The sequence below is a fragment of the Eretmochelys imbricata genome, chromosome 22 (genome assembly GCF_965152235.1).
Source record: "Eretmochelys imbricata isolate rEreImb1 chromosome 22, rEreImb1.hap1, whole genome shotgun sequence".
NCBI classification, from domain to species: domain Eukaryota; kingdom Metazoa; phylum Chordata; order Testudines; family Cheloniidae; genus Eretmochelys; species Eretmochelys imbricata.
Genome location: NC_135593.1, coordinates 13,019,443 through 13,031,310, shown reverse-complemented (window position 1 = coordinate 13,031,310; position 11,868 = coordinate 13,019,443). Strand labels below are relative to the sequence as shown.

The 11,868-nt window shown below is 43.4% G+C and overlaps 1 protein-coding gene across 1 annotated transcript; it reads left to right on the top strand.

Annotated features, from left to right (window-relative positions):
* The first annotated feature begins 891 nt into the window (after window positions 1-891).
* Window positions 892-9,786, top strand: SC5D (sterol-C5-desaturase). The gene is made up of 5 exons (XM_077839809.1): window positions 892-956; window positions 3,461-3,678; window positions 4,781-4,913; window positions 6,992-7,092; window positions 8,771-9,786. Exons 2-5 carry the CDS (start codon window positions 3,469-3,471, stop codon window positions 9,218-9,220), a joined length of 894 nt encoding a protein of 297 aa, XP_077695935.1. The 5' UTR covers window positions 892-956; window positions 3,461-3,468; the 3' UTR covers window positions 9,221-9,786.
* The last annotated feature ends 2,082 nt before the right edge of the window (window positions 9,787-11,868 follow it).

Sequence of the window (11,868 nt, the reverse complement as noted above, 5' to 3'; positions counted from 1 at the left end):
GGTGTTGTCTTTTCCTTCCCTCCTCCAGTCCACTCCTACTGGATCATCTTGGGATTTTTCTACAGCATCCATTTCCATGGTAATACAAGAACTCCACATCCCCAGAACGGGTCTTGTGGTGGTTCTTTTCAAGACTTGTTTTTCTCCCTTCAATAGCTTAGACATGCCAATTGTTATCAAATACTTCCAGACATCAAGAGCTAGCTAACTGATTCTGGCCCTTCCTAACTATAGGGGTAGCTAAATTCGAATAGGCTTCCAAGGGAGGCTGTGCAATCACCATCAATGGAGGTTTTTAAGTACAGGTTACACACACATCCGCCTGGGATGGTCTCGGTTTCCTTGGCCCTGGGTGCAAGGGGCTACACTTGATCTCCTCTGGAGACGCCTTTTCCAGCCCTACATGTCTGATTCGAATACCTCCTTAGAATAAACCTACCTCCTTTTGTAACCTTGCTCGGGACACCACGATTGGCTCCATCACCACAAGCCTGCGATGCAGTGATAAAGGGGACACTTGACTAATCGAGCCCTTCCTTCGGGGGGCTGCCTGCTCTGCTCGCACCTTTTTTTAAGCGGCAGAAAGGTGCCAACATCCCCCACGCGCGCCCCCCCCCCCGTAACAGCTCTGAAAATGGCACGCACGACACCTGCGCTGCGACCGTGCGTTTGCTGAGCAGCGCACGGGGCCCTGCAGAGCACGCGCCCGCCCCCGGGTCGCTCGCGGGGCGGAGCCGGCGCCCACCTATTGCGGGAGCGCTGCAGCCGCGCGCCGCCTGCGTCACGCAACGCGCGAGCCGGGCCGGGCTCTGACGCCTCATCAGGCTACCTCGAAGCCCCGCCTCCCTGCCGCGCTTGGGGGGGGGGGGATCCGAGGTGGCCACGCCCCCATCTCAGCACTACAGCCGCTCGCGGGGGACTCGGGCAGTCAGCGGGGAGGGGCTCGGCTGGGGCAGGTAGGAGACGGGGGAGGGGGAGCACGCTGGGGGGAGACTGGGGGGGTGCACGCTGGGGAGGAGTTTTTAGCCGAGGGGGTGCAGGAGGGTGAAGGGGGAGGGAGCAGAAGGAAATGGGGGGGATGCAGGGGCACACTGGGGGGAGACGTGCAGGGGGAGACTAGGGGTGCAAGGAGGAGTTTTTAGCCAAGGGGAGAGGGGGTGAAGGGGGAGGGAGCAGAAGGAGATGGGGGGGGATGCAGGAGCACACTGGGGGGAGACGTGCAGGGGGAGACTAGGGAGGAGTTTTTAGCAAAGGAGGGGGGGTGAAGGGGGAGGGGATGATGACAAGGGGGTGCAGGGCGGTGGGGTAGGCACTAACCCCCACATTCCCAGTTCAGAGACCATCCCAGCAGGGTGGGAGGTCCAGTTCTGGCTGTGGGAGTATCACCCCACTGCATGCCCATCCGTGACAGATGGGGGCAGAAACAGTGTCTTCCCTCTGCCTGCCAGCTCCTTTCCTTTTCCCTTTTCAGGGACGTATTCTCACTGATCTTTGCATGATCTCTGACTGGAGCAGTTTTACCTTCACTTTTTTCCCCTCTCAAATTGCACAGGAGGAGACCTTTGTAAATGTCTTCTATTTTAAAGAGCCCAGCAGGAGTCTTGTCACAAGAGGGACCTTCTTTTTGTCTCCGTCACTGGTTCTTCTAATCTGGCTTGGGTCACTCTTGAGAGAAATCAGTTGCCATCCATGAGACTAAATGCCTTACTCGCATTGGTGAAAGTTGTTCACATCTGTAGTGCCTTTGTATTTTAACAGGTCACCCCTTAAGAGTAAAGGGATCATGATCTGGCCCCCTCTGCTTACTTTTGATCTGAGCTGTGAAATAACTTGGTGGTCTCAGTCCACTCCTGTTTAGACTGTCAGCTCTTTGCAGCATGGACTGTCTTTTTGTTCTGTTTTTTGTAGAGCATCTAGCACAGTGGGGTCCTGGGCCACAAGCAAGGTTCCAAGGCAGTATAACACCACAAATAAAAAATGCCTGTTTCTTATCTGAGATGGGTGAGGCATTACCTCTTCCACATTCCCTCCTCTAATATTCTGGGATGGACTCAGCTACAACTACACTGCATATTTCTTATTTAGCACTTCATCAGTAGATTAAAAAAATGCAGCTGTCCAGTAGAGAAGTGTCTTTATTAAAGGAGATGGTCAAAAATTGGTGGAAATGTTTTGTTTAAAAACAAATTTCTAAAATTCAGAAGTTTAGGGACTACTTATAACAAATGGCCACCTCATCAGAGAAGCCAGGGACTTCATGGGCCATGCCCACATACCTTGCTTCTTGCTTAAGATGTGGCCACTTCAGGTCATGGTTAAAACTCTCATGGTGAGACACAAGAGTCTTAATTTTTGGTAAGAGGAAAGCTTGTGGCATATTTGGGGCTGGAATTTCAAACAAGCTTATGGGTGATAAATTTGTTTCAAAGGAGGTTATCAGGGGAGTATTAACCAGGGGTTGGGGGACTAGTACAAGTTGCAGTCTTGCATGAAAAATTGTTTAAACTCCTTTACTAATTGCCACTTTTTAAAGTATGGTCTTGTGTAGCAGTGGTTTTCAGGCAGGGGTATATGTACCCTTGGGGTTATGCAGAGGTCTTCAGGGGGTACATCAACTTGTCCAGATACTTGCCTTCATCTTACAACAGGCTACATAAAAAGCACTAGCCAAGACAGTACAAACTAAAATTTCATACAGACAAAAGGATAAAATAAGCCATCTTTCAGTGACAGTGTGCTGTGACACTTTTTTGTATCTTTCTCTTGTATAAGTAAGCAGTTTGAATGAAGTGAAACTTTGGGTATGAGAGAAATCAGACTCCTGAAACAGCTACAGCAGTCTGGAAAGGTAGAGAACTACTGTTGTATAGCAGCTCTCTAACTGGAGAGGAGAGGACTACGGGTAAAATGTTCAAAAGTGCCTAGGGCACAGATCCTCCAAGATATTTAGGTTCCTAATTTCCACTGAAATCAACCAGTTAGGTGCCTAAATACCTTTGAGGATCTGGGTCTTGGTGTTTATGTGCCACTGAAAGTCTGAGACTCAGACTCCTAAGCCAGTTACTGCTTTTCAAAATTTTACCACTTCACTACTTGTGGAAAAAATTGGAAGTCATAACTAGGACAAACCTAGGGTTTTAGTTCTCACTGAGGCATGTAGGTGGGGGAAGCTACATAACTGTTAACCAGCTATACCTGTTTAGTGAAGATAAATAGAACTTCTCACTGGTTTTTCAAAAGTATGGAATAGGCTCTTATATAAGATGTATACTTGAAACAACATACCATTCATAGTCCGACATACTATTTACAACAGTCAAGTGAAATTGTTTATCCAAGTACATGAGATTAAATATCCATATTTATCATGGATTTAGAACACAAAATTGTGGTGGTTTATGCCATTGACATGTAACCGTTTACATTGGAGGCGGAGCATTAATGCACTTATGTTCCATAGGTATAACAATGGATCTAGTCCTGAACTATGTAGATTACAACTTTTTTACACCATATGTGTATCCCACCACATGGCCTGAGGATGAGCCCTTTCGACAGATCACCAGTCTCCTTATTGTAACAAATCTTGGTGCACTTGTGCTTTATTTGCTGTTTGGAACTTTGAGCTACTACCTGGTTTTTGATCACTCTCTGAAGCAACACCCCCAGTTTCTAGAGGTGAGCAGAACTTCAGCCTTTTCCTAGTATAACAACTTTACCTCTCAAGAATTCATATTCTGTGCTGAGTTAAGGTTAAATATGCATTCATAACACTTCATATATGTGTCAACTATTAAGAGGATCCACATGGACTCTGACTCTTGTTTGGGGGAGGAAGCTTTGAGGCAGAAACTGCTTCTGTGATTGGTTTTAAATTAAGATGGTTAAGTACCATTTTTCTTCAGAATATTAGAGTTTCAAAGCTGTATTAAGTCAATGCTCAGTTGTAAACTTTTGAAAAACATTTTGTTTCAGAGTTATAACCTCCATTTCCCTGAGGTCTTCATAACTCTAAGATTCTACTGTAATTAACCCTCTCAATCCCCCTGAGAGGTAGGTGTCAGCATTTGAAAGCTGGGAAACTGAGGCATGAGGCAGAGTTTAAGTGGCCCAAGACTAAATAGTAAGCCAGTGAATAAACCAGAATTGGAACTTAGGACTGGCAGCTTCCTAACCTTGTACTCATTTCCTCCATTGCCTGCTGCCTCTCAGATAAAGCAAAAATACAGGTAAAGCACCCTCCAATCTCAAGGCTACATTGCATTATGCAAACATGAAACTCACCTTAAGAACAAAAGCGACGGTGGGTGGAAAGGACTCCTAATTATAAATTAACTTCTTTCTGCCTCCACACAAGGGGATGGACTAGTTGACCTTGTGAGGCCCTTCCAGCCCAGCATTTCTGAGGCCAACAGTTGTTCTGCCAAAAACACAATGGCAGGGAGGTTTGGCATATTTAAAGGTAGAGAGACAAAGTGCCACTTCCTTGATGAACAACCTTATGACTGCAAAGACCACTGTTGGCAGGACTGTACTGGCAGTGGATAATGAATTGCTCTCATGACAGAACATGGCAGAGGAAACTTGGTTCAGGAGGATTATTACGAGTGTGGTGCTCTAGGTCTTTTCTAAAAAGAGTGTATTGTGAGGGGTTTAATTGGCCCACTGATCTGGGGCAGAAGCAGGCATGAAGTTGGTAGTACCTCTGCTCTTCCTGTTCTGGAGAAAAGTCACTCAAATTCTCCTGGAAAATTTAAAACCTGTCTGCTTTTCTATTTAGAATCAGGTGCAGCTCGAGATAAAATATGCTCTGCAGTCACTGCCCTGGATCAGCATCCCCACAGTTGCACTCTTCTTTGCAGAGGTCAGGGGTTACAGCAGGCTTTATGACAACATTGAAGACTCTCCATATGGTATGGAAATTCATTACTTAAACTGAGCTCCTTGGGTCAGGAGCTGTCTTTTTTCCCAATGTACAGAGCCTAGCACAATGGGGTACTAGGCCCTACAATACTAATACTTAGCATCCTAGCTACATTTCAATTGTTAATGCATTTCATTCTTCCCTCTTAGCTTCACTCTAATCCCTACTAGCCCCTTAGCTTGGAATACAATCTCCCGCTAACTTTCTCACCTCTCTTGCTCTGTAAAACCTACTTCCTCCTCACCTCTTTTCCCTTAAGTGTGTCCAGCCCTATTTATTCTCTCTCCTTTTAGTGAGAACATGCCTTCATGCTGAAAATGCTATGTAAATTGATAGGTTGCCTAAATGGTTTGTTAAAATGTATCCATTAAGCTGTATTACACCTGGCTACTTCCAAAGCTGAGCTGAATTGTATATTACTTCAACAAAAACACAATGGCATGCATTCTGTCAGAACTCTGATGCTTTAAAAATTCTCCAAAAAAATTTCCTCTTGGCAAGAGACTTAAACAAAAGGACTTTGATCCTGACAATTACTGTGTAACTCCTTTGACTTCAGTGCAGTTACTCCTGATTGACACCACCATAAATAAGGGCCTTGGTGTCTACACCCTCTTCAAACCTCACCTGAAGAGAAGCTTGTCTTTATCCTTTTCATGTGCAGACACAAGATAGTCTGGCACAAATGGTGGTGGCATTGTGTGTGCTGGGTATGTTTCTTATTCCTCCCACTTTTGCATCCAAGAGCTAAAACTGAAGAACCAGTCCCTATTTTTAGTGAAGCTGACAGCATTAATGGTTTATGCCATCAAAGAGAACTCAGTTCTCCTCTCTAGTGGCTCATGCTATTTCTATCTTTAAATAGATTCATTTACAAAAAGCCTGCCTGAAATTAAATCTTTGTTTAGGTTTGCTCTTTGAGTGCTGTACAAGTCTAAGGGCATAATCAAGAGTTACCTCCCTTACACACACCATACTATACAGCTTTAATATCCCACATCTAAAAAGTGGGATTCCAGTTAGAGAGAACACTTGGGTGGATGCTGCTCCTCATGCCTTTCTGCACAATTGGAAGTTTTCAGGGCAGCCTGCAACTTAGATTTTTGTCTGAGCTCATTTTTTTTACAAAACCCTTTTCATGCATTCCATTCCCTCCACTAGAAATGGTTTCAGTTAAACAAATAAACATTCCCCTGCAGAACTGCAACCCAAACACTGCAGCACCAGGAATCCACCATTTGTTACAGCAGGGCTTAGGAGCCCAATCTTAGACCAGGACCCCACCATGCTAGGTGACATACAAATGTGTAACAAACAGATGGCCCCTGTCCCCAAATGCTTATAACCTAAGTAAGAGACAGGACGGGGGCCCAACAGAGATGGGGCGGGGGGAGAGGCTCAGAAAACAATGAAACTTTACTGTTTCATTGGCCAGGTTTACATTTTGTACTGGTAATAAGCAACGAAGTAAATAGTTGCGGTTTTCAGTTTGAAGGTGTTAGTGGTAATAAGGGCATTGTTGGTTTGTTAAATCAAGTCTCTGTAAACTAGGAGACTCAACCTAACTTCAGTATCTCTGTTGGCTGCATTTATCCAGTCTGTGTACTGGTTCCAAAGTGGAAACAACAGTCTTGTCTTGCTTCCTGTCTTCACCTGTGTTTTGGAAAAACTGCATATGTTTCTATCTGTTTATATACACTGGTGTGTGGAAGTGTAACTTTAGTACTTTAAAGGACACTGTCAAGTAGCTAATGTGTTTTTAGGAGGAAGGTGTTAAGATCAGATCACATCTCTTTATGGATGAGACCATACTGAAATCTTCTCCATTAGGTTCAGTTCAGCATTTTAGCACCTAAAAGCAATCCCAACTTTTCACCAGCAAGAATCGCTACACTAATACAATGCAAATCCTGTTGGGCTGAGCTTGTTCTTTATAACCTAAATGATTTAGCCTCAGGATACAGAAGTAAAATCTTTCAGTAATTCTATGTGCTCCTTGTACCTTTTCAGACTTATTTCTCACAATCTTGACACTTACCTAATTGTCTAATCTCTTATTTTTCCTAGGATGGTTTGGTGTAATCCTTAGCATGCTCTCTTTCCTCTTCTTCACCGACATGTGCATTTACTGGATTCACAGGTTCCTCCATCATAAACTTGTGTACAAGGTATAAGTAGTGATATAGATATAAAGCTTACTAGATGTTGGATCAGCTTGGTATAACCACTCGCCCAGGATGTGACCCTCCCTTTTTTAAAAGCAGGGCATTGCCCAGAAGGGCTGAGTAAAATATCCTTCATTAGAAAGGACAGACAAGTCTGTCTGGTTTAGTATATTTTAATGGCAGTTTAGCAAGACTGATTTAAAATGTAATGGAACGCTACTGGGTTTTTTACTATAAATACAAAGATCTCTAAGAGGTAACGCAGAACTTGCAGCCCAGAAGGAGGGGGGCTAAATAGCTTTAAGCCACCTTTGTGCCCACCTGACCCTGGGCTCCTCTGGGGGTAGGATCCATGAGGGTGTCTAAGGCATGGCAGCTTCCCCAGGGTAGCCTCCTTTGTGGCAATACTGATCAGAATCTCTTTGATGTACCCTTCCCAGCCCTGCCCCTGTGCTATCCCTTATGCTGGGTTTTGCAAGGGGAGTCCTTGGAGGGCAGCCTTTTGAATGTCTGCCACAGTTTCTGTGCTGGAGGAATCCTCCCTAGCTCTGGCCCTTCACTCAGCTCTGGCCCTTTTTAAGCAGCATAAAAGGGCTGGGATGGGGCTGAGGTTTTTTCCTCCCCAGTGTATTTTGGTTGCGTACCTTATGTCAATGTTGAAAGACACTGTCAATGTCAATAGGAAAATAAAGGTTTTAGGCCTCAATTCATCAAAGAATTGATGCACATGAGTAATCCCATGGGGTTAATTGGGGCTACTCACATGCTTAATTCCTTCTAGCCCAATGGTGGTATAATGTAAGTGAACATTTTAGGTTTCAGCTCCTGGTCTGAGCTCAGGCATGGGAGCCAGGAACTCTTGTGTTTGAATCCAGTTCAGAGAATTCCCCCTACAGCCTAGGATAAGTCACATCCCCTTTTCTGCCTCAGTTTCCATGTTGGCAAATGAGATTACTTAACCCACAGGGAACTGGTTAGGATTGCTTGTAAAAGACATTGTGAATACACTCCATTGAAGTAGAAGTGGAATCTTTCCACTGACTGGCTTTCAGATCAGACCCAAAGCATAACATAGGACTAGATTTTTATTTTTATCTAGCATAAGATAAATGTTTGTTTCTCATGGCCCTGGTGGTGTCACTAGTTAACCTGACCCATTAACATGGTGGAAATCTTCAATTCTGTGGGTGTCAAACTCTAGATGAAAAAGTCCTTTTTAATCTGACCTTGTTCTCTGCAGTACAAGAGTGATTTAAACACCACAAATTGTAGGGTGGCAAATAAGCCATTTGGACTTGCTTCCAGATATTGCTGCTTTGGCGGGGAAATGTGTCTACACAGCAGCTGACTCAGCTCCAGCTGGCACACTAAAATGGCAGTGTGGCTGCAGCAGCTCATTTGAGCCACCCAATCCCCTGGGTACAGACTCTGGCAGCTAGCCAAAGATGTCACCATGCCCACAGTGGTTTTTAGCACACGAGCTTGAGCAGAGCTTGCATCGTACCCTGTCTTGGTTTACAAGTTGAGAGACCAGGAAGAAATAGAGCTACAGTAAAATGCAGTTAGGCAGACATATTCCTAGTCATATGGTAGGCAGTATAGAGCTAGGAGGTGCCAGATTGAAGCCCCAATTTTTTTTGCCTTGTCAAAACATAAGCACTAACTCTGTTCTGTTCTTTAGCGTCTGCACAAGCCCCATCACCGCTGGAAGGTTGCTACGCCATTTGCAAGTCACGCCTTCCACCCTGTGGATGGCTTCCTGCAGAGTATTCCATATCACATCTATCCTTTCCTCTTTCCTTTGCACAAAGTGACCTACTTGGGTCTCTACATTGCTGTCAATGTCTGGACAATCTCTATTCATGATGGCGATTACCGTGTGCCGGATTTCTTGAAACACATTATCAATGGCTCTGCCCATCACACCGATCATCACTTGTATTTTGATTACAACTACGGTCAGTATTTCACACTCTGGGATAAAATTGGGGGCTCCTACAAAAGCCCCTCATCCTTTGAAGGGAAAGGGCCACATGATTATTTGAAAAAGCTAAAGAGCGGAGAATTGGCCAGTATTAAAAATGGCCATGTGGATGAATTGGTGAATAGAGACAGTCTAAAGAATGAATAAATTTCCTCAAGCTATTGTAAAAAGGCCCTGACTCTTACAGTTCTTTTAAAAGGAAAAACCTACTTATAAAGAGCCCTTCCCCATTGTAGCATTCTTGGGATGCAAGCATTTTAGGTGCTTAGTAGGGTGGTTATGGTGGAGCTGTGTAGTTAAGTACCACAATACAGTCCCATAATGGGGGCCATTTATGGTGAGAGTAAAAAGCAGAAGACCTATGTAATGTCTAATGTTGATGCAATAATGAAAAGATTTTTCTGCAGCACTTAATGCACATGTCAGAGCATTGAAATTGGGAGTGCATTTTCTAGTATAGGCTCTAATGTATTAAGTCTGCATTTCAATTCTGCCATAACAGAAGATCTTTTTGCCCTACTCAAAAGCTTTCTCCTGGAAGTACATTGTTCCAGATAGTAAGTGATCTCTGCCCAGTGATAGCTTACTGGGAATTCTGCTAATTGAGCCAGGATGCTGTAGGTGGCGCTATACAGAAATTTCACTATTGGTTCAGTGTATGTCAAAGGAAAATTGATCGAATAAAGGAAGACATGTGCGTCAATATAAATTAATGCTTTACATATGGAATGTGTGACTATACTTTTCTGCATGCACATACCTCTAGCTTAATAAAAGAGGAAACACACATTTTCCCAATTACTTATCCAGCAACTTTTATATATTAGCTTAGCATTAAAATAGAAACCATCTGAATCAAAACAGAGCTAACATTGTTCTGGCAGAAATTTTGTGTATCTTAAAATAGGAGGAAGATAGACCAGCCTTACCATTTTTTAAATAAAATCTTACACTGTTTATATAAACTACATGTTGAATTGTTTGAATGGATCTATCAATGCTATTGCATTGTCAACTGGAACATTTTTTTTCACCTGCCCACATTTATATTGCCTTATACTTGGGCTTAATGAATTTGAAAGCATGAGCTCCCATCTCTAATGGTTAATAGAAAGTCTTTGAACAACATGACAACAGCATAACTTTTTGCATGTTGTGTATATTTTTAGCACTGATACATAATAGCATTTGCTACAAATAAAGTAATTGTATTCTATATTGTCAATTTTCCCAATCAAATCATGCAGAATGACTGCTCAAAGTAACTGTAGGAACATAGACTGTTGTACTTCCAAGAAGCTTTCAGTATTTTTCAAACAGGGTAATTTCTCCCACTTTAGATTTATAGCATCAGGAATTCTGTCTTTGAGAAGAATTTCCTCAATCTGAGTTTTTTGGTAATCTTTTGACAAATGTATTTATAATTCCTGTGGAAATCAGTTGGCAGGTTGAAATCCTACAGTAATACTGTACCTTTTGAAGGAAGGAAAACTTTTTTAAGTTTGGCCACTGTTTTCAGAGGTGGGGAAATACTTCAGATGTCTTGACATTCATTTCACATCAGTTTGGGAAAGCTACCAGATGACTTATTGGCTTTCCATTTGCTGCTTTTTTCTTCTCTCCCTGTTAGCATCTGACTTAAGAGTAATCAATCAAATATTTTTATTGTGCAGACATGCACTACATGAAATCTCACAGCTTTGATGTAGAACAGGTGTGCTAAGAATTTTGAAGACTGTTCTGTTTTAGTTTTCTAACAGCCTAGTTAGTTTAAATCTTAGGTTTTTCTTAGCTGTAGAAACCAGTTCTTTTAAAAACTGCTTACAAGAGATTAAAGCTTTGCTGGTTCTAATACAGTTTACCTAGCATTACAAAATTACCTAACATGAGGAGAGAGCTGAAGAGGAATGGTGTGTGGGTTTTTTCCTGCTCCTCTCCTTCAGGAAGCAAGGATCCCCTGGTGTATAGCAGTATAATCTGTTTTGTGTTTTTTTAAATCTTGCATGGCAGTAAGAATTCCTTTACAATTTATCTGTGGTAAAATAGTTTGAATGGAGAGCAGGGTAGAACCAGCCTTGCAGGCAGAGAAGCTGTGTAGGAAAACACTATGGAACTTGCATGATAAAGAGGACCATTGTAGAGAAGATTGGCTGCTGAGCCCTAACCACTTAGCAGCCTCATCCCCTCTGAAGGTTGTTGAGAATGGAACAGAGCAACCAACTGGTAGAGGTTTCAGCCCCACCAGGCTCTCTCCCCTTCCCCAGACCTGCTGGAGCAAAATGACCTGCCCTGTGTTGCTAAGGTCTTAAATAGCTCAATTAGCCAGGGGAACTGCATACTGGATTCTGATTTATGCTGTTCTGAAACAGCTGTGCCTGTGCCCTGGAGTTCTTGTCCCAGCTATTTCAGTGGGTGCTTCTGAAGCCTGGTGCTGGCTCAGCAGGACTCTGGCTGGCCTGTACAGGGCTAGGTTGCGGGCATGCATCAAAGCTGTTGCTCCTGCTCTACTTCTGAGCACTTGGTTCCTGGGAGAATTGGGGAACATATGAGGTTTTGGTTTGTGAAGTTCATTAAATACCTCTCCTGAAGTCCTGTGGGGCCTTATTCTGCTCTTGTGTGCCCAACTCACTGTAAGGTAGGCAGGAGGGGGCTTAAAGCATGTGTGTAGTTTTGTTTTGAAAAATCTAGGTATGATCATGAAGAACCTTTTCCCCCCTACAGGGTAAGTTCAGTTCCTACTGTAAGTTCTATTCAAAACACTTCTAAAATACAAATCAGAAGTGAAAATATTAATA